At 34.8% G+C, this 26,250-nt stretch overlaps 1 protein-coding gene across 6 annotated transcripts in view; it reads right to left on the reverse strand.

Annotated features, from left to right (window-relative positions):
* The window catches only part of LOC106868156 (protein neuralized), a 521,151-nt gene that overhangs the window by 267,294 nt on the left and 227,607 nt on the right, over positions 1–26,250 (reverse strand). For 2 of the 6 annotated variants that reach the window (XM_052972719.2, XM_089362472.1), the window contains exon 2: positions 13,651–13,686. The exons of 2 other annotated variants lie outside the window; for them this stretch is intronic. In XM_052972719.2, the coding sequence (XP_052828679.1) occupies positions 13,651–13,686 (36 nt within the window). The remainder of the gene's footprint in view (positions 1–13,650; positions 13,687–26,250) is intronic. 2 more of the 6 variants (XM_089362473.1, XM_052972720.2) reach the window with 1 other exon arrangement.

A 26,250-nucleotide genomic window follows, 5' to 3' on the forward strand; every position in this document is an offset into this window, starting at 1 on the left:
GGATTGAACCTGGAACCATGTAGTTGGGAAGCAAACTTTTTACCACACAGCCACACCTAACCTTTATTTCAAAACTTTGCTTACAAATATTAAAACATTCTTGTGGAAATGACTTTATTAAAGTAGTCTAATTGATAAATCAACTAAAAAAAAAAAAAAAAAAAAAAAAATCAATAAATATCAACTTGACAAGAAAAACATCTAGAATTACAAATAAAAAAGAAAAAAAAATATTACACGAGAAAAGTGTTTATTCATTTAGGTATAATCATTGAACTGTGTGTGTGTGTGTGTCTTTGTATATGTATTTGTCCTCCACCACTGCTTGACAACTGGTGTTGGTGTGTTTACATCTCTGTAACTTAGCAGCTTGGCAAAAGAGACTGTTAGAATAAGCACCAGGTTTTACATTCAATGATAAGTATTGGGGTAGTTTCATTCAACTAAAATCCATCAAGGCGGTGCTTCAGCATGGCCACAGTCTAACGACTGAAACAAATAAAAGATTAAAGATATATATAATACTAGCAGAAATACCCGGCGTTGCCCGGGTTAAAGAGAATAATGAAATCTAAAAACGCCGTCTAGACTACGCATCATCTTTATATATAGAGATGTATATACACACACGCACCCAAACACACGTATATATATGTATATCAATATAAATATATGAAAGTCAATGAAGTTTCGTAAAAGAAGGTGATCATGTACATACTTTCTTGCTGTTGTGATTATAACACCTCATTGTAAACTATGTTCCTTGTTTTCCCTTGTGGAGCATATACAAATAGGTTTTTTGTTGCTGCCCACTCTTGAGCAGCCAACATACAGTTGTCCATGTGAGAAGCAGGGCTCTTCCAAGAGAAGACCAGCTACAGACAGTGTTTGACCCTGATATTTGTTTATGGACATGGCAAAAGTCACACGAAGGGAGAATTGTAGTCTTCTGAATGTAAAAGGAATGTCTGCTCCTGATGGAGTAAGAGGAATTCTTGGAATAAAGACGTCATCCCCTTTTGCACATCCAGAAAGAATGGTAGCCTCGATAACGTGTGACATCATTTTCTAAATAATGCTCATCTGTTATGTTCGGGTTAAAATTTCATCAACATCAAAAATATATGAATTTTCATGGGAGTTATGGCCGTTATGCAAAGAATATAATTTCCAAATTTCATAAAGATCCATTCAGTACTTTTGACGTAGTTTTGGATAAGAAAACAAATGACTAATGTGTGTGTTTGTGTGCATGTGTATGTGTTTGTGTGCATGTGTATGTGTGTGTGATGGGTGTATATATGTATAGATATCTGTATGCATGTATATATGTATATATGTGTACATATTACATGTACATCTATATATATATATACATCTACACATATGTATACATATACATGTATGTATAGATCTATATATATATATACATATACGTGTACATGTATATGTATACATATACATCTCTCTCTCTCTCTCTCTCTCTCTTTCTCTCTCTCTTTCTCTCTCTCTGAAAGTATCTGTCATTACAGTATCGAAATGGTGTACATATACATGTATATGTATACATATACATCTCTCTCTCTCTCTCTCTCTCTTTCTGTCTCTCTCTTTCTCTCTTTCTCTCTCTGTGAAAGTATCTGTCACTACAGTATCGAAATGTGACTGTTTCAGTTAGTGGAATAGTTTCATTTTTAAAGTGAAAGTATTTGACATGAGTGTTTTTGTTTCACTTTTGACACGTAATACTTAAATAGTGGAGGAGATATTATGTTGCCGTGTGCTCGAACTCTGCAAGAAATTAATAATTTTTTTTGACTAAAACACAACTGGAACCCTAAGTAAGGCATGTGTAAAATTTGAATGAAATTGGTTGCGTAGTTCTCGAGTTTTAGGGATTCACACAGACAGACAGACAGACAGACAGACAGACACACATTCTCATTTTTATATATATAGATTAAAACCAAGGTTTTAATTCTTCTTGAATAGTTTGGTTAAATGAATGAAAGCGCTAATAAAGAATTATCCAAAATTCTGACTGCCTCCTTGTCCTATATTTATACATATATACACACACACACACACACATATATAATATATATGTGCGTGGTGTGTGTGTGTGTGTGTGTGTGTGTGTGTGTGTGTGTGTGTGCAATTTAATGTTCATCTTTCCATGCCAACATGTTGAACAAATGTATACTAAGACAGTGTTTTACAGTCAGAATCCTGTCCCTTTGTTTTGAAGTAAGGGATGCTTTATTCCACACTTCTTGAAGAACAGAGCTAGGGCACAATTTGACAGGAAATGTCAACATATTATTTTTGTTTGCTTAGTGCTCTTTATTTGAGCATCTGGAGTGCAAACATTCTCACAGACTGACACACACACACACTGATATACATGTACAACCACACACACACACACAAGCTTCAGCACAGTTTCCGTCAACTAAATTCCAGTGACAAAGGTATTGGTCAACCTGAGGATACAGTGGAAGACACCTGCTCTAAATGTCACATAGCAGGATTGAAGCTGACCTGGAATCAAGTAGTTAAAAAACAAAACAAAAAAAAAATCTACAGCCATACCTGCAACTGTTGTTAAATATATTTTCAAATTAAGATCCTTCCCTTTCTCACTGACCATTGACACTAATCCTCCCCCTTTTCTTTGTTCCTTCAAAACTCCCTTTCCCAAAGGTGATTACTCTTTGACTCTCTCCACCACCACCCTCTCACAACTATAAATCTATTCTTCTTCGCATCATACTTTACCTTCTCTCATCACCTTACTTAAAATCCTCACTCACTCTCTCTCTCTCTTTTCTATTCTCTTTCAATTATAGAGGGTTTCTTTAGGCCCTTTATCTTGCAAGCCACAAGGCGAACTCACTAGTGCTGGCACCCCTCAAAAATCCCCCGGTACACTATGTAAAGAGGTTGGCATCAAGAAGGGCATCCAAGCATAAATGCCATTGGAACAGACATTGGAACTGGACACATTCTTTCCACTAGCTGGATCCATGTCAGCATGGGGAAGGAATGTTAAATGAGGATGATTAATTAGGTCAATTAAAAAATACATAATACTAAATCAAAAATAAGAATAACCACTTGGTACTTCTGGTGCCAACTACTGAAATTGTTCCTGTTGCTACTGCTGTCATTGGTCAGGTTGAAATAGTCTATGGCACAAAGGAAGACAGTTGAATGTCTAGTAATAATTAATCAGTCCAGTGCTTCAGATATACAGATACATGTCAACATTTTAGCTTTGGATGGAGAGATTTTGAGAACTGTTTTAGACTTGAACACTGTGTCTTTATAGAGAAGTATGTAGTTCTAAAATTTAAGACAGAGAACATGTGATCCTTATTTTCAAGATAAAAGTCTATTGAACGAAAACTTGGTTTCTACAATGAGCAGATTGAGTAAATACATAAAAGTTCCCTTACTGACTCAAGTATTGTATTAATAGCTAAAAAAAAAGTATGTATTTCACTGAGTGGGTGGTTTACAAGATTTAGTTGTCCAGCTTGAAGAGGAGACAAGTAGAGCATTGTCAAGTGAAACCACACCATGAAAGAACATATCTAACATAATCAAGACTGAATTACAAAGACAGTATTTTTTTCAGAGGAAGAAACACTGAGCCCTGAACAAGGCTTCCATACACACACATCCTATATTAAACTATTGCTTACATATTCAGTATGGTCCCACTCATCACAATCATTTATATTTTGGATGGCATAAAAAAAAAATGTGATTCTTTGGCTCTCAAATCCACATGCTCCCTTCAGGAGTTATAATCTTCTAAAATATTTTAGAGTAAAGCAAGAAATAATCTCTTATTTAGAACTATTTATTTCTTTCAAATGCTTTATGAGATGAATGCCTAATATTTATATAACTGTAAACAGGCTTTGTTTTGGATATGTTGTATTGGGGAAGAAAAAAACTATTTTTAATTAAAAAGTTTTCTTAATCATGATATCTAAAAGACAGCTGAAAGGTGATGTCATACAATATGAGACTTTGACCAACAAGCAGTGAATAATTCAAACAAAAATGCACCAATTTTAGAGAAGATCTTTCACTGAAAGTTTCAGTCAATACTATACAATAATTTAAAATGGACAAACCATGAAAGAAAGACAAAATAATGGATGGCATTTGTACATTTTCAACAGTACAATTAAAAATTTAACTTCATTCTTTATTTGCCAACACAGACAAACACTAGAGCCCTGGTGTGTGTGTGTGTGAATATATGCATTGTATGTGTGATGTAATGTGATGTAATATATGTGTGTGTGTGAATGTCTGCAGGACTAAATACTGATTGTAAACATGTGACTGGGTTTGATCTAATGTCATTAGGATAGAGTTCATGAATTAGAAATTAGATCCCAGATGGTTGTGAGATAATTGGTAGACATACAAGATGTTAATCAAATCGCTATAATCACATACCAGATTTTCCCAATTAAATTTTATCTTTTTGTTCACATGGTATGCAATTACATACAAAAGTAGCAAAAGAAAAAATAATATTCAACAAAGGCAATAGAATCTTTTTTTATTCAAGCTTTTAAAATGAAACAAGCTAATAGGGTTATTTGTGCTTAAACTTTTCTATCAAGGTTACATAACAGAATGTGATATAAACAAATTAGACAGGCTATCTGATTTTTGAGATTCTCTATCAAGCTTACACAGCAGAACCAGCTGTAAACTAATTAGTTGTGTAGCCTTAGCTCTCAACACATGGGGACAAAGACACTTTTGGTCCCTTTCTCCCCAACCTAATTAACAGGCATGATAGGCTAGAGAAAATTTTGTGGCCCCTCACACCTGCACTCAAGATATAACTGCTCCCTTCTTGCCTCTTGTTGCTCTGCTCCAGAAATTTACTAACTGTATCAAGATTTTGGTAAAAAGTCAAACTTAATAAAACAAATATACCCTAATAATTCCTAATCATGAAAACAATTATCTTTTTATCTTTTACTTGTTTCAGTCATTAGATTGCAACCATCCTGGGGCATCACCTTGAAGAATTTCTAGTTGAATGAACAGACCTCAGTACTTTTTTTTTTTAAGCCAGGTACTTATTCTATTGATCTCTTATGCTGAGCCACTGAGTTATAGGGCCGTAAACATACCAACACCACTTGTCAAGTGGTGGCAGAGGACAAACACACACACACACACACACACACACACACACATACACAATGGGCTACTTTCAGTTTCTGTCTACCAAATCCACTCATAAGGTTTTGGTTGGCCTGAAGCTATAGTAGAAGACAGTTGTCCAAGGTGCCATGCAGTGAGACTGAACCTGGAACCATGTGGTTAGGAAGCAAGCTTCTAACTACACAGCCACATCTGTGCCTATCTGTAAATTTCTGCATCATGGCTACCTCAATAAGAGATTCTCTATGCAATTGCTTGACCAGACAGAAACAGCAGCCACATTTCTCTCAAACCAGACTTTGTCATTTTAAGAAAAAGAAGGACATGTTCACTAAATGCAGTCCTGGAAACACTAAAATAAAATGAGACAAACATGCCTAAAATGTATTTGATCATGCATCTACTTGGTCTCAGAGTTGAGTCAAACAACAACCTTCACCCTTTAACATTTAAACCAGCCTTATCTGGCCAAAATATTCTTCCTGCTTCATGTACAAACTGGTTAGTTCCAGCCTTTCACACCTATCCTACAATGTTAGCCGAAAAAAAAAAAAAATACAGTCACTTGTATATAAATAGAAACAAACAAACATTTGTATTTTACAAGTTTTTTTTTTTATAACAAATGTGCATTGTAAGATACAAATGAAATGATAATTATTTTCCAACACAGAGACACCGTTCGAACAGTCATGGCTGTTTGATGACAAATTTTTCTGCTTCGTAAGAGTAATTTACCAAATGTTTCTGCTGTTCTAATGGCATCTCTGCGTTTGAAAATAAATTATCATCTTATTTGTATCTTACAAGACAGTCACTTATTCAAAATCTCTTAGCTACAATATAATGCATGATGAATTCAAAGCAATGTGAATAAATAAGCATTACATTTGATAGCAGAGTAATCTGAATGTTAAAGGGTTAATTAAGTTATCATTATGTTGCAACAGAAAGATAACCATAATAGTTTTGTGTTAATAAGGATTTAGAATTATTGCTCAATGAAATTGGGAGTCTCAAGGATTGTGCAGATGCTGTTCTTTATAGCCTAATTTTGCTCGCTAAGCCAGATTTATAGCTGGTGTTGGTTCTTGCTGTCTCATAAAATAAAGGATTAAATCAGATGACAAGAAATTCACCATGAAGTGGCAATTTGTTTGAGTGAATTTTAGGACAAGCTGCATATTTAGCTGACTTTTTTCTCCTATCAAGATACTTTCTGATAAATTATAAGTACTTATGAAAATATGTGTGTCTACATGTATGAATTGTATATAAATGTGTTTGTGTATAAGTATGTGTTTATGGATAAGTACGTGTTTGTGTATATGTGTAAGTATTTGTATATAAGTACATATGCATGTGTCTGAGAGCGTGTACATGTGCGACTGTGTATGTGTGTGTATATATATATATATATATATATATATATATACAAGTATGTGTTAGTATGCACGTGTGTGCGTGCATGAATATGTATGTGTCCGTGTATGGGTGTGTGAAATGGGTATGTATATGCATATATATTGGTGTGTGCATGAATGTATGAGTGTGTATATGAGTATAAGCTTGAGTGTGTTTCTAAAGAGCATAAGCAAGTGTGTGTATGTATGTAATGCTTGAACATGTGTGAGCAGAAAGAAAATAATCAAATCTGAATTTTTAGTTTGGCACATACTTTATAAACATGAAATTATTATTCAAAAAAATTATTTAATATCAAAAGATTGCGGTAGGAAGTGTTTATAAAACATGTTTTATAAACACTTTCGCCACATTTTAGCTATAACGATGAGGTTGTATATTTGAAAATATCTAGCTACTACATTCAAATAGAGTTACTGATTACTGAGTTAATAAAGTGCTTTAAAAACAATATGAATTAGAAAGGTTAATTACTCAAAAGTGTCATCTGAATGAAAAAACAACAGTCAAGTTAGTGTTAAGATGTTTAATGTCATGAGCAATGTCACCATAATAGTGTGGGACACCAAACACATCAAGGTGATTGATATAACTCTAAAGGACTTATAGTCAGCATGAATAATCAGATTTGACACTGGACTAACTCAAATGCCTACAAAGCAATGACAACTATTCTCACAGTAAAGTTATAATTATTCTTTCTACTACAGGCACAAAATTTGGGGGAAGGAGGCTCAATCAATAACATTGATCCCACGGCTCAACTGGCACTTATTTTATCGACTCTGAAAAGATGAAAGGCAAAGTTGACCTCAGCAGATTTGAACTGAAACTGGAAAGACAGAAGAAATGTTGCTAAGCATTTTGTTCAATATGCTCAGGATTCTGTCAGTGCACTGCATTAGCAATAATAATAATGGCTTCAAATTTTGGCACAAGGCCAGTCATTTTAGGGGTGGGGGTAAGTTGATTATATCCATCCCAGTATTCAAATGAAAGGCAAAGTCGACCTCAGCAGAAATTGAACTCAGAACGTAAAAATGAATGAAATGCTCCTAAATAATTTGTTCAGTGTGTTAATGATTCTGCCAGTTTGCTGCATTAATGATATAATAATATAGATTTAAATTTTGGCACAAGGCCAGCAATTTTAGGGAAGGGACTATTGACCTTAATACTCACCTGGTAATTATTTTATTGACCCTGAAAGGATGGAAGGCAAAGTCGACCTCGGCAGAATTTGAACACAGAATGTAAATAAAGACGGATGCAACGTCACTAAGCATTTTGCCCTGCATGCTAATGATTCTATCTGCCAGCTCATCACCTTTAATGGTTTCAAATTTTGGCACAAGGCCATCAGGTTTGGGAAAGAGCTTAGTTGATTGAATTAACCCCAGTGTTCAACTGGTACTTATTTAATCGACCTTGAAAGAATGAAAGACAAAGTCAACCTTGGTGGAATCTGAGTTCAAAATGTAAAGATGGATGAAATGCCAGTAAGCATTTTGTCCAATGTGCTAATGATTCTGTTAGTTTGCTGCCGTAATGATAATAATAATAATTCTTTCTACTATAGGCACAAGACCTGGATTTTGTGGGGAGGGGGACAATCGATCACATCGACCCCAGTACTCAACTGGTACTTAATTTATCGACCCTAAAAGGATGAAAGGCCAAGTTGACCTCAGTGGAATTTGAACTCAGAACGTGGCAGCAGACGAAATACCGCTAAGCATTTCACACAGTGTGCTAATGATTCTGCCAGCTTGCTGCGACAACAAACTCAACAACAGAGTAATGAAAACAAATGAATACAAAAATGAGCAGATTTAGAAAACATTTATTTTCTTCTTATTACAGAGAACTGCCAAATAAATCACTCAATATTCATTCGCAACGGTATCCCTTTGGATAATGCTTCCCTTTTCTCATGTGGTATCTTACTTTTTTTTTGTATATACAGAATTGCAAACAGAAGTAAATCTGAATAATTGTATTGATGTGTGACAATGTACTTTTATCTAAGACAAGAAAATCTAATCACACCGTATACACTTACGATTGCTGGCAGAGTTTAGAGCTAACATCAAGAAATAAAACATGATAAGAATAGACAAGAGTCTAAATCATACATTACATAGTGCATATTTCTGTCTTTTTCTCAACATAGATCAATTAAGAATATCCAGGCTGTATGATGAAATGAAACATGCCATTTTTTGTATCATTGTTTTCTTGGTTAGGTAACTACTGATTCATGAAGGAAGCTACAGTTATCTGAATACTGTATTTATTCATGTATGATATGTAAACCTAATTTAGGGCAATGAAAACCAGGGAAAATATAATCTATTTCATGTATAATAATGCACTGACTTTTTCCAGCACTTTATTTTTTTGTTTGTTTCTTTGTATTATTTATTTATTTACTTGTTTATTTATCTAGACAGACACATTCATTATTTTAGGAATTTTCTACGCAATCATGGACTAGATGACTATATATTCAAGGCTTTTGTTTTTAAACAACTAGTTATTCTTGCATGTTTTTTCAAGAAAGGGATCTCTTATTTCACACATCTCTGATGGCACAAAACCAATGAACAATATGTTGACGGTGGGGGGGGGGGGGGGGGACAATATCACCACTAGCAGCTCAGTGATTTATGGGGAACGGAATAGGTGACACACACACTCACACACACACATGTACCCTATCCTTTTGGTTTTATTTTAATTTAGACACAGACAAAAGTAATATAGAAATTAAAATGGAACCAATAAACCAATAAAATATATGACCAAAATGAATGACTTCATAGATGTGGCTGTGTAGTAAGAAGTTTACTTCCCAATCACATAGTTCCTGGTTCAGTCCCACTGCATGGCACCTTCGGCATGTATCTTTCTATTGTAACTTAGAACTAACCAAAGCCTTGTGAATGTATTTGGTAGGTAGAAACTGAAAGAAGCCTGTTGTATATGTGTGTGTGTGTGTGTGTGTGTGTGTGTGTGTGTGTGTGTGTGTGTGTGTGTATATATATATATATATATACAGGGTGTGGTGAATAAATTGTCATCTAACTTATGCAAAAATGAAAATAACACTGACATCTCATTTTAACAGATATATTTACAAAATTACATAAAAATATCTTGAAATACTAAAGAGTAAATTCAATAAAAGTTGTCATTGGCTTCAATCATGGCCTCCAGACAACTTCAAAATCTTCTGCAACACTTCTGGACACTCTCCTTATTTAAGTTGGTGAATGCTGCCATAATCCTCGCCTTCAGTTCATTTTTGGTGTTACGAGGAATTTTGTTGGTCTCTTGCTCAACTGTGCTTCACACATATTAATCAAAGAGGTTGCAGTCTGGGGAGTTAGGTGGCCAGATGATAAGGGTAATGTGGTTGCAGAAATTGTCTGACAGCCATGACTGGGTTCTCCTGCTTGTGTGGCATGGTGCAGAGTCCTGTTGCCAGATATAGGGTCTTCCAGCAGCCACCCTCTTGACTCAAGGTAGCACTACCTCCACCAGACACTTGATGTAGGCCTCCATGTTGAGTCTGAGGTTGTGTGTGAAGATGAATGGAAGCATAACATCACCATCACTAGTGATCACTCCAAACACCATGATGTTGACTGGCTGTTTGATTTTTATCACCCTTGGTACATGTTCTGGGGACTCAAATTGACACCAAACTGAAATGTGTGTGTATATGTGAGAAATCACATCTAATGAACAAATTTAATGAATCTACTAATTCACTTTCCTCCTTCCTTTAATAAGTAGATCAAAAACTGTGATTAATTCCTTTGATACCAAACTCTCTGAGGCTGCCCTCAGTTCTAAGGTATAAACTTCCTGTTTTAAAGTGATCTAAACTAAAACGTTGGATCAAAATTTTCTATTAACTTAAGTGTCATATTTCAGCTTAATTATGACAATGTTATTTTATTAAGTCCTTCATCCTTTTCAAAACTGATTGAAACAAAGGCAGTGTATTTCAATAGAAATATGATAACAAAAGGGTTAATATAAACCCTTTATGTCTCTGAAACTTTGCTGGTCAATAATCAGAGTATCCCATCAAGCCCTACTTTGCAACTGTTGTTGCAAAGGAGCAATAGGTGGAACAGTTTCATGCACACATCATCTCTATTTTCTTAGTACAACATAAAATAGAAATAGTGCCATTATTAGAATAAGATATATTATTTATTGCTTAGAATGCCTGACTGGCCTTCGTGCCCGGTGGCACGTAAAAGCACCCACTACACTCTCTGAGTGGTTGGCGTTAGGAAGGACATCCAGCTGTAGAAACTCTGCCAAATCAGTTTGGAGCCTGGTGTAGCCATCTGGCTCACCAGTCCTCAGTCAAATCGTCCAACCCATGCTAGCATAGAAAGCTAGATGTTAAACGATGATGAATGGAAATGTCAATAGTAGTAGTTCAAAATTTACTCTTTGTGCACCAAGCTGTACTTCGCAAATATTCTATGGTACAATCTCTTTGGGTAAAGCAAATCACTTAGCTTGCCTACCCGCTTGTCTGTCTCTGTGTAGCTGAAAAATAGGTGTTTCTTTCATTCCATAATTAATCTATGCTAACACAGAAAAATGAATATACTGCTGCTAAAATAATATAAACAAGGATAAAAAAAAAGTACGAGATGCATGTTAGTTCAGTAACTCTATCAGTTCTTAATGTTAAACAGGTTTGAAATTGGAAGAGATAAAATTAATCAGTAAACTTGCTAATTTAATTTTTTGTTTCCATCTCGTAGAAAGTTCTTTCACAGATCTATTTATAAATCCTAATGGATACTGTCTGTATGTCACAGCGTCAGCATTATTTTATCAACTGATATACAAAAAACAAACAATATACTTTACAAATGGCCAACAGTAAACTGTACATTCATAAGAATACAAAATATTATTGGGGGCCTTTTAGCTTAATGGTACAGAGGGCTTAGCTGGAATTTGAGAGGTGCAGGGTTCGATTCCCAGTGGAAGCTTGCTGGACATTTTTTCATCTTCTAAAGGATATTTATCCAATTTTCTAAGTTGTTTTCACAGCCTTTCTGTGTTTGAGAACTCCTTTATTTTCTGTAGAATACCGACACACTCATGGCCTATAAGTTTGATTACAAAATGTTCTCATTATTAATTGGAAGATAAGTTGGTGAGCTGACAGAATTGTTAGCACACTGAGTGAAATACTTTGGTATTTCATTCGTCTTTATGTTCTGAGTTTAAATCCTGCTAAGGTCAACTTGTCCTTTCTGGGTAGATAAATTAAGTACCAGTGAAACACTGGGGTTGATGTAATCGACTAGTCCCCTCCCCCAAATTTCAGGCTTTATGCCTATAGTAGAAATGATTATTGATTGGAAGATGTAAGGCAGTGAGCTGGTAGAACCATTAGCGTGCTGGGCAAAATGCTTCATCCTTTCAGGGCCAATAAAATAAGTACCAATTGAGTACTGGGGTCGATATAATCAACTTGCCCCCTCCCCCAATATTACTGGCCTTATGCCAAAATTTGAAATCAAATCATTATTAATTGGAAGATATCTTTTTTTTTTGTGATCCAATTTCTAATGAAATATAATATCTAAACTTCTCAATTAATTTTGAAAATAATAAAACTTTGGTGGGGTTTCACATTATTAAAGTGGTGACCTGACAGAATCCTTAGCATATTGGACAAAATGCTAAGCAGGCTCTTTATGTTCTGAGTTCAAATACCATCGACTTTTACTTTGCCTTTCATTCTTTCGAGGTAAATAAAATAAGTACTATCTGAGCTCTGGGGTCCAAGTAATTGACCAGCCTTTTGCCCAAAAATTTCAGATTTGTACCTGTGGTAGAAAGAATTATTAAGCTAGTGTTTAGAACATGAATCAACAAAAGGTCTTTACATCAAATTAAGATGTGAGGTTTTTTATTTAAAATGCGATTTTTTTGTTTTTTTAATGGTACAAAACTATATCAGCTGGGTCGGTTTCAAAAGGGTGCCCTATCAGTCATGACTATAAATGTCAGCTTAAATAAGGGTTTGCTGATGAAGGGGAACACACTGGTTTATTCACATTTGTGGAAAAGAAAATTTTTATGAACCAATTAGCCAATCTATAAAGAGAGAATAGGAAGAAAGTGTAGAAGTGTCAGCTAAAATATCAGCTTTACAGTTACTGAGAGGAAGTTGAGTAACTGTGAAGTCAATTTACTTTTGACATTGGCTTCCTGTCCACTAACACAATAGAGAAGAGTAATTGTATTAATAAACTGGAAATATGTGCAATTAATAATGATGATGATGGTAGTGTTGATAGTAGTGTTGATGATGATACAATTCATAACATCAAAAAAATTTAATTTTCTTTTACAAAATAGGTTTTTTTTTTTTCTTTAACAATTAATTCTTTATGACAAATAAAAGTTTAAAGACATTACTTATATTTTTATCTGCTTATTAGTCACAATTCATAAGATAAGCAATTCAATAAAACAAACATTATTACAAATTGTCTGAAATTTTATTTATTTTTTATTTAACCTTTTATGAAATGTTTCATACAACCCTATTTGAGAGGAGGTCAAGCTTCCTGTAAAATTATAGCTTCATTTGTTAGATTCAAGAATCAACAGGAAATAACAGCTGTTTGAGAAAGCAGTTTCGAAGAAATAACTAAGAAGAGTGTTTTAATTTAACAGACTTAATGAATGCATGAAATTAGAGCTGCATGCAGAATACACTAAATATAGCAAAAACTTATCAAACCTTGAGGATTAGTTTATGCACACTACTATTTAATATTGTATGGCATGTTAAGGCAGTGAGCTGGTAGAATTGTTAGCACGCCAGGCAAAACACTTAGTGGCATTTCATCCACTTTTACATTCTGAATACAAATTCTGCTGAGGTCAACTTTGCCTTTCATCTTTCAGCATTGATAAAATAAGTGGGGTCGATGTACACTGAGGTCGATGTAATTGACTTACCCTCACCTGCTGAACCAGCTGGCCTTGTGCCAAAACCTGAAAGCAATATTGTATGGCTTGTTAAAATAATATTTCAATATCTCCAAAACACATCAACTAAGAAGAAAAAAATGTTCAGGTTTTTTTTATCACAATAAATTAACTCAATCTAAATACAATCTATCTCCATGTGACTCTGCTCTGTTCCAAATTCACAAAGTGATCAGGGGTTTTTTGTTTTCTCCCCTTTACATTACAGAACTATTCCAGCTTCTTGAGTTCTCACTTCAAATTCTGATGAAATTAACTTTGCCTCTTGCACTTCCAGTGTTCCTAAATAAAGTACCAGTCTAGGTTAACTGGCAAAAAACCCACCCTCCACAACAGAGGTGAAATCCTAAAATCAAGGTGCTATATAAAAAAAGCATTGATGTGGATGCAGGTGTCATGTAAAAATGCTGGTGCTGGTGCCACATAAAAAGCATCAGGACACTGTGGAGCGGGTGGCATTAGGAAGGGCATCTGGCTGTAGAAACCAAGCCAAAACAGACCATGGATGCCCCTGTGGCCCCTGGCCTTACCAGTTCCTGTCAAGCTGTCCAACCCATGCCAGCATGGAAAACAGGCATTAAATGATGATGATGATGATGATGTCTAGTGATATTATGTTATTTTTCCAGGTCTTTGCATTTTGGGTTCAAATTCTTCAGTGGCCTACTAAGATGGTACACTCAATCTATCAACTGGTTTCACACCACCACTTCATTTTTGGGGTGCTTTGGTAGAGTCCACCCTATCTCAAGCTTTGGGTCAGGTCTCCAATTTGATGATACTGTTCTCCTCACCAAGCTCAGAAGCCCTATAAAGGGTCAGTGATATGTATTTGAATAACATAGACAAATGCACATATGTTAAATACCTTACAACAAAAATTCTTGCTTTATAAAATTATCTCTAATTTTAGAAGTATCATAAGTACCAAATGGCAATTATTGAATGGCTCCATTTGAAAAGGGGAGATAATCTCAAGAATAAAGGATTCTCCAAAGCTGACATGGCATCAAGGAAAGAGACAAGGCTTATTGTTTGAAGATAAGAGGACAGCAGTGAATTGCATGTCAATTTTGGAGAATTCGTAAATCTTAAGACAATCCTCCCTTCTCAAGTGAAGCTGGTTGTGATTGTCACATGATAATTATGATATCTCCTCTAGAGGTCGGAACTCAAATTTTGCTGTAAGGCTTTTAACATACTGGCATTTGTCTCTTATTCAAATACATGCCACTGGCCACTTTGAGTTGTTTCTCTTAGCTCATTTTTGCTTAAATTAGGCAACTTACCTAAGCCATTACTGTTTTCTACTCTGCTTTGTATAAGTCTAAATCCTTTGGCTACTGGAGGTAAGTTAGAATACCTGTTGTGCTGTTGATACCTATTGTAACAGAAATATGTTCATGACTGTCCTTTACCTGTCTTTTTTGGAGAATTCTTGAAGCTTAAGATTCTCAAGTGAAGTTGGTCATAATTACCATTTAGAAATTATCATACAGCCTCCAGAGTGGGAGATAATGTTAATAAATCAAGAATCTTTGTTATAAGGTATTCAACATATTGGTATTTGTCTATAAAGGGTCATTGACTCTGGGGTTTCTCTCCTAAAAAGATAAAGATCCTTCCCGAGTCATAGAGACTCATAGGGCCAGTTTCCATGAAGTATATATTCCCCTCCTGGACAGGATGCCACTCATCGCAAGACTACTCATTCTTGCCAGCTGAGTGGAGTGGAGCAATGAGAAAAGAAATGTTTTGCTCAAGAAGACAATGTATCACTCAATCTGGGAATAGAAACCACAATCTTACAATCATGAACCTAACTACTAAAATATATATAGTAAAGCTACAAGAAATGTAAAGAAAATTTTAACTGCAACAGTAAAACTATCTAGTGGTGGATAACGCTACCATACTAGAAGTACTGTCCTTACGATTTAACACTTGAGCATTTAAATTGGCCACATCCAGCCAAAATAGTCTACCTGTCTTATGTTCAAACTGGCCAGATCTAGCCTCTCACACCAACCTTACAATGCCACTCTAAAAATAAATGCATTGTTGAAATCTCAAAGCTACAAGATAAGGTATGATTAATTCAAAATAATATAACTAAGCATGCATAAATTTGATGGAGCAATCTGAATGCTAAAGGTTATGAAATAAAAAAAATTCACGCCTCCTACATACATACACAAAACTGAGATAAAAAAAAAAATTCTTTTTCTTCATAGTCTTTTTAAATGAGTGTTACAGCAATACAAGTCTGTTCCCAAATTAATGTGATGTTCAACAGATGAACCATCTTCATAGCCTCAAGTCTTTTGAGAGCACCTGCCCGAGACAGCCCTTGGTTCTGTGATACAAACTTACTGTTTTCAAGTGATTTAATTCTTTAGCATTTAAACCAAACATATCTGGTACAAAATTTTATACCCGTTTTATGTTCAAACCAGCCAAATTTGGCCTCTTACTTGTACCTAACAATGTCATTCAAAACATAAGCAATCACATCATTTAAATCTCGAAGCTACACAATAATGCATGATTAATTCAAACCAATGTGAATGAATATGTATTATATTTGACAAAGTAATCTGAATGCTTCAGGGTTAAATTAAAACCTCTCATCAAATTTTCATGTTAGTTTATGTTCCAAATACCAGCTTAACAATGAAAAGTTATTTGGCTAAATTCTTCTTAATTTCCAAAATTTGAAATAAAGGCGATGTGTGTCAATAGAAATTTGGTAACAGAAGATTGATGCATTAGGTCTGAAGAGTTTGGAGAGAAATGAAGTGGATAGGATCTGTTAGGTTAGATATGCGATGTCAAACTGCCCATGAGGCAAAGCACAAATAAACTGAGGAAGAAGTGATGTTAGATCCCAGGACGGTTAGCTTCATAGAGAAATGATGAAACACTACAATAGACACCAATATGTTTTAGAGAAAATATATGCCATCATAGAGAAGGTGGTCATTTGATCTTTTACTTATTTCAGTCATTAGACAGTGGCCATGCTGGGGCACTGCCTTTAAGAGTTTTTAGTCAAATGAATTGGCCCTAGTACTTATTCTATCAGTTGCTTTTGCTGAACCACCAGTTGTCAATCAGTGGTGGGGGACAAAGACACATACACATGACAGTCATCTTTCAGTTTCTGTCTACCAAATCCATCCACAAGGCTTTGGTTACCCCTAGGCTATAGAAGACACTTGCCCAAAGTGTCATGCAGTGGGACTGAACTTGGAACCATGTGGTTGGGAAAAAGCTTTTTATCACACAAGAAATGCCTACTAGAAATAGCAATCAAATTTCCCTCAAATCACATACTGCTGTTTTGAAACAAAAGGTACATACTGGATAATGGATCTAAGGTACACAATGCTGAAAAAGAATGAAAGTGCCAAGACTTGATTGTACTTTGATCAGAGGGTTCTGCTTGATCAGGGCTGACCTGAGGTTAAACAATGTATTATGACACTGATGATGATGTTTCAAACCCTAACCCCATTTAGAATGAAAGCCATTTCCTTCATGCTTAAGTGTTATAATGGCTTCTATTTTAAGGTACTTTAATGTTATAGCTAAACCTCAAACTATTTAAAATGTTGATGGTTAAAAAAAAAAAAAGCACTGAAAATATCTAAAATCAACAAACAAAAAAGAAAAAAACCCTAGCAAAACACAAAAACGCAAATTTCTTTTATTACATTTTCACTCATCCCACTGAAATGCTTTTATAGGTAAAATTCCCAGGCCAATATTTTTAGGTATTTCAGAGCTATATTGCAAATAGACAATGAAAATGTAGAATGCTAGCTAACTTACTTCTTTCTCTAGTCTTTGTCATTTTATACAACTATCATTTTATTACACAGCTTCCCTGGAGAGTTGATAAATATTTAGCAAACTCCTTATCTAAAATCCTATTGCTTGCTAACTGTTAATAAGCACAAATGGCTTCTGTTCAAACAAGTTAGCAAGCAATATCACCAATCCTTGTATTATCTCAAAAACTGTCTTAGCTGAAGGTGCCAAATGTAGACATGGTGGTGTTATCAATATTATTCCTAGAAACATAACCTTATTATCCTCAGCTTAATACTTCTTAAATTATTCATTTGCAATAAATAATCACATGACACAAACTTGAAATTCTTAAAAGAGTTTCTTTAGAAGATGGAAAGCAAAATACTCAAGGGGAGCTGTTCTAAGAATACCAATATAAAAGACACAGAACAGAATTAAAACAATTTTAAAGTATACTTATAACAGAAGTCATGACATTTCAAAGCAACATTTCAAAATTTATAATAATGATACTAATAATAATGGTTTCAAATTTTGGCACAAGGCCAATAAGTCCGAGGAGGGGGTAAGTTGATTACATTGACCCCAATGTTCAACTCGCACTTATTTCATTGACCCTGAATTGATGGAAGGCAAAGTGAACCTTGGTGGAATTAGAACCCAGAACGTAAAGACAGGTGAAATGCCACTAAGCATTTCATCCATTGTGCTAAAGATTTTGTCAGCTCATCACCTTAATAATATTAATACTAATAATAATGATTTCAAATTTTGGCACAAGGCCAGAAATTCTAGGGGAGGGGGAAAGTCAATTACATCAATCCCAGTGTTCAACTGGTACTTATTTTATTGACCCCAAAAGGATGAAAAGCAAAAAGTCGACCTCAGTGGAATGTGAACTCAGAATGTAAACAGCTAGAAAAGTCAGAAAGCATTTTGTCTGGTGTGATTCTGACAGTTGGGCACCTTAATTGTTTCAAATGTTGGCACATGGCCAGCAATTTACCAGTGCTCAACTTGTACTTGTTTTAATGACTGAAAGGATGAAAGGCAAAGTCTTCCTTGGTGGAATTTGAACTCAGAATATTAAGAACCAAAGGAATTGCCATGTCTGGTGCACTAACAAATCTGCCAGTACACTGCCTCAATAATAATAATAATAATAATAATAATAATAATAATAATAATAATAATAAAAATGATCATAATAATGATGATGATGATAATAATAATTATAATCCTTTCTACTATAGGCACAAGGCCTGAAATTTTCGATTACAAGGATCCTAGTATGTAACTGGTACTTATTTCATCAACCCTGAAATGATGAAAGACAAAGTTGACCTAGGTGGAATTTGGACTCTGAATGTAAGGACAGACGAAATGCCACTAAGCATTTTGCCCAGTGTGTCGCCGCCTTAATAATAATGATAATAATGTTTCCAATTCAGGTACAAAGCCAGCCTTTTTGAGTGGAATGGGGAATAGTCAGTCACTCTGACTCCAGTACTTGACTAGTGCTCTATTTTGGTAAAGTCAGAAAGTTCAAACCTTGGAAGCATTTGAACTTAGATCATAAAGTGCTAGAAGAAATATAGTAGTGTATTTTTCTGAAGCTCTGGCAATACAGACCAGCTTGCCACCTTTGGAAAAGTTATAATTAATTGATGGATGAAATGCAAAGTCAATCACCATCATCATTATCAGTTTACATCTGCTTTTCCATGGTGGCATGGGTTAGATATGTTCTCATGAACTGAGGCAGGTGTTATTCAGAGTTAGTATCCTTCTTGATGGATTAAGAACAATATCTCATTTGTTCGTTCCATTTTTAGCACAGTTTCTACAACTGGTTGCCCTTCCTATCACCAACACTTTACAGTGAATGCTATCATACAATGCATGTTATCACAATACCAGCACTAGAAAGATGGTCAGCAATACTGAAGAAACTTCTCAATATCACGTTGTCCTTGTTCAATGACCAATCATTATATATAGTATTCTTAGTGCATATAGCATCCACACAAGAACAGTTGTCCTGTTCTTAACAAAACTGGAGAGTCCTTTCTACTTCATATTGTCTTTGTGATTTGAAATGAGAATTTAAAGAGACATAATATAAAAGCTATCCAGCAGTTAGGGAAAGTAAAAAAGATATCAATAAATAGAATCATAAATTACAAGTTCCCCATGAATGTAATATTCAGTTACTAATTATATAAAACATAGCAATTGGGTTTCGTATTTGGTTTGATCTGGAGGAAGGAGATTAACCATGACCTTCACAAACTCTTCAAGCTGAATGAGATTGGAGCTGTTTACTTTCTCCTGAAGCTGTTATAATTAGAAGACTACAGGAAAAACATGCACTGGGAGGAAGCTTAGAGGAGAGAGGGGCATCATACTGAAAAGGAAGGAGTGGATGTTGTGATTAGTGTCAAGTTTGTGGGTAGAGACAGACGCAATATAAGTGACAGGAAGAAGAGTGATGTATGAGTCAGGAATATTGAAGTAGAGGCCTTGCAACAGCAGCCAGTTGTAGTTGTTGAAAAGGTAGAGAGATTAGGGGGAGGCATGTTAGGTTGAGGAATATTAGTGATCAACTCCATGCCAATCAGTTGAGTAACCCTTTTTTTGGAAGTGTAGGAAAATTAGAAAAAAAAATAGATCATGCTGTATATGAATAGATCACGTCCAGCTATAACAGTTTAGTGACCAAAAGACACATTAACTTGAAGCAGTACTCAAAAGAAAACATCCCAGTCACATTTGTTTAAATCTTTAAAAGCATTCAGTTTACTCTGTCAAATGTAATGCTTATTTATTCACAATGTTTTGAATTAATCATGTATATTATCTTGTAACTATGAGATTTTGACTATGTGTTTGTATATTTTTAAAATGACATTGTAGAATAGGTGTAAAAAACCAGATTGGGTTGGAAATGGCCAATTTAACTATCAAACACAGTTTTAACAAGGTGGTTAACCAGGTCAGTAATTAAATTAGTTACTAAATCAAAATATTAGATGTTCAGATTTCTGCTATATCTCACTCAGTCTAGCTACAAAATAAGGACCACAACCACTTATTTGTTGATGAAGATTAGAGAAAGGAAATGTAGCTCAATGTCTTATATTGGTATGAGAGAAAAAAACAAACCTGGGATCTTTCTGACTTGGCGGACACCATTTTTAATTTAGTTTTTATTTAGTGTTTTCTACCAAAACACTTTAAAACTTCGTATGCTTGTATATTTTGTCTTATAGAACAGAAAAAAATTTTTATATTCGAAGTTATTTCGTGTTAAAAGTTGTTGTATTTCGGTAATTTCAACCAATCACTGATGTCTGTTGAGGTGAAAACAATTATTGCTGTGGATTGTCAACAACACGTTGTGGCGGTGTAATGGGATCTTTTCCCTTGAATAAAATTACTGCCGTTGTTTGTCAACAACAACTATCGGTGGTACTGTTATTTATGACATCGTTTGTGCATTTGTACTGGTTTTAACTTTAGGGTTTTAGGACCCCAACCCTAATCCTAAAACTCCCACTGCTCAACAACTTGTATTGGATGTGTATGTTCCTGTAACTTAGTGGTTTAGCAAAAAGGATTGATGGAATAAGTACAAGACCTGAAAAAAAAATGCAATAGCATCAATCTGTTCCAATAAAAACATGTTCAAGGTCGTGCCCCAGCATGGCCATAGCCCAATGATGAACAAGATTGGATAGGCGCAGGTGTGGCTGTTTGGTAAGAAGCTTGATTCCCAACCACATGGTTCTGGGTTCAGTTTCACTGTGTGTCACCTTGGGCAAATGTCGTCTTCTATAGCCTTGAGCCGGCCAAAGCCTTGTGAGTGGATTTGGTAGATGGAAACTGAAAGAATCCCATTGTGTATGTGTGTGTGTGTGTGTGTGTATACACAGTAAAATAAGGATCCAGATAGAATCGGGTACTTGAAAAGATATGCTCCAGGTAGGGTTGGATAAACCTGTGGTATCCGGCCTATGGTTGGTAAGTATCAAACAGGATATTCTCGTTGTGTACAGAGAAAAACCAACCCTATGAGTATTTAACACTTAGGGGCTGGTTCAAAGCATGCATTATGTTGAATTATACGTTGTTGGTATACTCTAGGGTATCTGACAAGTCATAAATCCCCTTGGTGTATTATAATCAAATGAATAATAACATACTATGGATAATTGTCAGCTCGTTACAACTGTTTCTTATGCATTTTTTAATAGAATAATGAGAACATTACTCCATTACAAAATAAAAACCATAATCATCAGATGAAACATAATTTTACAAACATATATATATATATATATATATATATATATATATATGCACACATATATCTTTATGGTTGTGTTGTCCCCCCCCCCCCCACCATTATTTGATAACCAATGCTGGTATGTTTACATTCTCCTAACTTAGCGGTTCACCAAAAGATACTGATAGAATAAGTACTAGGCTTACGAAGAATAAGTCTTGGGGTCAATTTCTTCAACTAAAAAAAACCCTTTAAGGCAGTGCTCCAGCATGGCCACAGTCAAATGACTGAAAAATATAGGAGAATATTTCTTTTATATTTTAGGAAATGTTATCAAAAGATGGGAGAATATTCATTATCCTAAAGATGTTACAATCTAAAAGTAATCTTGTTGAATTAATAAATTGCCAGGGCATATTTAGTTCAATTTGCCTGGGGTGATCTGGGCAACTAATTGTATGAATAGCAGAGTAGTAGACAGATTATCCTGGTATCCCTGAATTATAGCAGTCAATAGAGCACTGGGATCAAGATGATTAATGAATGCAGCAAAGGGGTGGGGGAAGGCTGTAGTGAGAAAGTGGGAGGTGAGAGGGAAGGATAAAGAGGGAAACAGAAAGCATTTGACCTCAATTTATCTTGTTCCATTAGTTCATATTAACACTAAATGACATTTGGATCACCCCTATATCATTTTCTATCTTCCTGTCATGTGTAGACACAAGTTTCGATATCTATATATTTGATCCATACAGCTCATGGACAATTACAGAATGTAAGTCAAAGTTGTTTCAGCTTTTTTAAAAGTTATGAATAAACATAGTTGTATAAGTAAACTGAGATGAATTTGAGATGCAATCAGCAAGATATATATCTTCATTCACCAAGCTAGATGTATGTAGCTCCTGGTGAGGTTTTTCACCAGGGAACCTCTTTCAGGCTGATGTGTGTGCATGTGTGTTTATTTATTTCAATGAATGGATCTTGAAACCAACATCTGTTGGATAATGGAACTGATTATTCTACTATGTAGCCATAAGCAATATAAAATGTTGAGAAATGAATAAATGCTACAAAATTTCAAAAATAGAGGCAACATGTATATTTTCTAAAGTTGTTTGATGATGTTAATGTAAAGAATGGAATTAAAACATTGCAACAAGACTCAAAAGAAACAAACCAAACAAAGAAACAAATACATAATGAAGATAGTCGCAGGAGTGGCTGTGTGGTAAGTAGCTTGCTTACCAACCACATGGTTCTGGGTTCAGTCCCACTGCATGGTACCTTGGGCAAGTGTCTTCTACTATAGCCTTGGGCTGACCAAAGCTTTGTGAGTGGATTTGGTAGACAGAAACTGAAAGAAGCCTGTCGTATATATGTATATATATATATATGTATGTGTGCGTATATGTTTGTGTGTCTGTGCTTGTTCCCCCCCCCCCAACTTCGCTTGACAACCAATGCTGGTGTGTTTACATCCCCGTACCTTAGCGGTTTGGCAAAAAGAGACCGATAGAATAAGTACTAGGCTTACAAAGAATAAGTCCTGGGGTCGATTTGCTTGACTAAAGGCAGGGCCCCAGCATGGCCGCAGTCAAATGACTGAAACAAGTAAAAGAGAGTAAAGAGAGAGAGTATAGTCTGGATGTTATATCATCATCATCGTCGTTTCTACATCTGGATGCCCTTCCTCCAGCTGTAGAAACTTTGCCACATCAGATTGGAGCCTGGTGCAGCCTTCTGGCTAGCCAGTCCTCAGTCAAACTGTCCAACCCATGCCAGCATGGAAAGCAGACGTTAAACGACGATGATAATGATGATGATGATGATATAACATCCAGACTATCTTCATTATTTATTTTTTTCTTTGTTTGGTTTGTTTCTTTTGAATTTTGTAACTCGTTAACAAACCAATTCTGACTAATGCCAAGGTACCATGTAAATGTTTTCTTAAATATATTTGGCAATGGTAAGAAAATAGTATTTTATGTTACTAGGTTAATAATGAGTATTTACAGAAAAGAATACAATAAATTATTAGAACAGTTCTTTTTTTTTATACTTGTTTTAGTCACCAGACTGCTGCCATGTGGGGACACTGCCTTGAAGAATTTTTAGTTGAATGTATCAAACCCAGTACTTATTTTTTAAAAGCTTGGTACTTATTCTATTGGTCTCTTTTGCTGAACCAGGGATGTAAACACACCAGTTGTCAAGTGGTGGCGGGGAGGACAAATACAGACACAAAGACACACAGAAATATATATATACATACATATATATATATGACAGGCTTCTTTCAGTTTCTGTCAATCAAATCTACTCACAAGGCTTTGGTCAGCCTGAGACTATAGTAGAAGACACTTAGCCAAGGTGCCATGCAGTGGGACTGAACCCCGAACCATGTGGTTGGGAACCGAGCTTCCTACCACACAGCCTGAGTAATTATATAAAAGTAAATGTAATAAACATAAAAAGAAATTTAAATAAACTTTTAAGTGTTTAATTTAAATGTAGAAAACAGGGTTTTTAGTAAAGCAATGCTAAAACAAATATGAACTTAGTATACTAATGACTGTTAATATTAATGAATCATTAGCATGCCAGCCAAAATGCTTAGCAGCATTTCGTCCACCTTTATGTTCTGGGTTCAAATTCTACTGAGGTCAACTGTGCCTTTCATCCTTTCTGGGTCAATATAATAAGTACCAGTTGTGCACTGTGATCAATGTAATTGATTTACCCCCTCCCCTGAAATTGCTGGCCTTGTGCCAAAATTTGAAACTGATATTAACTTCATAACAAAACAGCATTACACAACTCAATTGTTAAAGAAAAAGACTTGAATTAAAGGTTCTTGTGAACGAACAGTTAATTGAATTGTATTATGAAGAGAACAAAATTCATAATCCATCTTTGCAACCGTATATTGTCTTTGACGAAGATAATTAATTCAATAATTCAATCCATTTATAAATAGACAGAATCTGGGAATACACTTCATCATCTTAAGTGGCTGAGATACTATATAAATTAATGAGTTTCATTAGCTGGTGCTGTAATAAACTGAAATTCTACTCTGAATTGTAAAAAGGAGTGAGAATCATTTGCTACATCACTATACAAACTACAACCAAATATACCAAAAAGACATGCTGTCTTGCAGAAGAAAACATGTCTAAGTTGTCACAGCACTGCAAACCATTTTTAGGTAAGAAAATTAGTCCAAGATAAGAAAAAAAAAGAATTGCAGTCTGAAGCTTGTTTGATATCAGCAGCTTCAGGTAACACTTGACATCTAAATCAGATGTTTTTTTTTTTACATGATGAAAAAAACAGGTGACTAACAAATGTAAAACATTTGACTAAAGTGATGTCAGGAGAATGAAAAAATATAAAATGCTATCAATGGATATTTGTAAATGATACTCTCACAAAAATTGGCTAAACTATTTCTTATTCTAAATACTGACCAAATGTCAACTCTTGCATTTGTTCTTTTACTACTTTGAATCAATGCATTACTTTTTTGAAATATCTAGTTCATTTAGGCTTTCATTTGCTTAAAGAACAGAAACATTGATTATTCTTAAATTGAATTACATTTTATTTTCATTTCAATTCTGTATTTTAGAACAGAACTCTTGAGAAAATAACCAAGCAATAGAGTACATCATAATAAGATCATTATTTAAATATACTAAAAAGAGAGAAAGAAAGAAAGAAAGAGGTGTAAGAACTATAATGTCTGTAGTTAATGTTCTGAGAGTAGGAAGAAACTACGCACTATCTGATAGTACAATTTTGGGTTTTATTTATAGAGTAAGATGTAAGTGGATCAAAAATAGACTGTTTCCAACAGTTTGGTATCTTATTCAGTAAACACATCTAAGTATCAACAAGAGCTAACTCTAAATGAATGTCTTATCTTAATTTGTCTGCACTTAAAGCATTTCAGCTCAAATTGAAAATCCATTATATTTCACTCATTTCATTTCTTTCCAGATGTTACAAAACTTCAGTGTCATATGCTAGAAAATTTCAGATAAACGCTACAGAAAATGTAATTTTTACATGAGCAAAATCTTGCAGTAAACTAGATTTGATATGAAATTCCATAAACTTTTCTTTAGAATAGGTTAACTAAGTAACTTAAGCTAAAACTGATTGAAATGTATGAATGCTTTCAGTGAATTTGGAAGATATAGACAGCAGACATGACTTACTAGTAATCAATGAAAGATGGCTTTTATTACAAAAGAGAAATCACCTCATTTATTTCGAGTGATAAAAATGCTCACTGAAATTGCACTCAACAAGAATAACGATTTATCTTTTACTTTTTATTTGTTCCAGTCGATGGACTGTGGCCATACTGGAGCACAGCCTTGAAGGGTTTAGTCGAACAAATTATCCTCAGTACTTGTGTTTTTAAAATCTGGTACTTCTTCTATCAGTCTCTT

This window comes from Octopus bimaculoides, chromosome 14, assembly GCF_046866305.1.
Source record: "Octopus bimaculoides isolate indiv1 chromosome 14, ASM4686630v1, whole genome shotgun sequence".
Taxonomy (NCBI): Eukaryota; Metazoa; Mollusca; class Cephalopoda; order Octopoda; family Octopodidae; genus Octopus; species Octopus bimaculoides.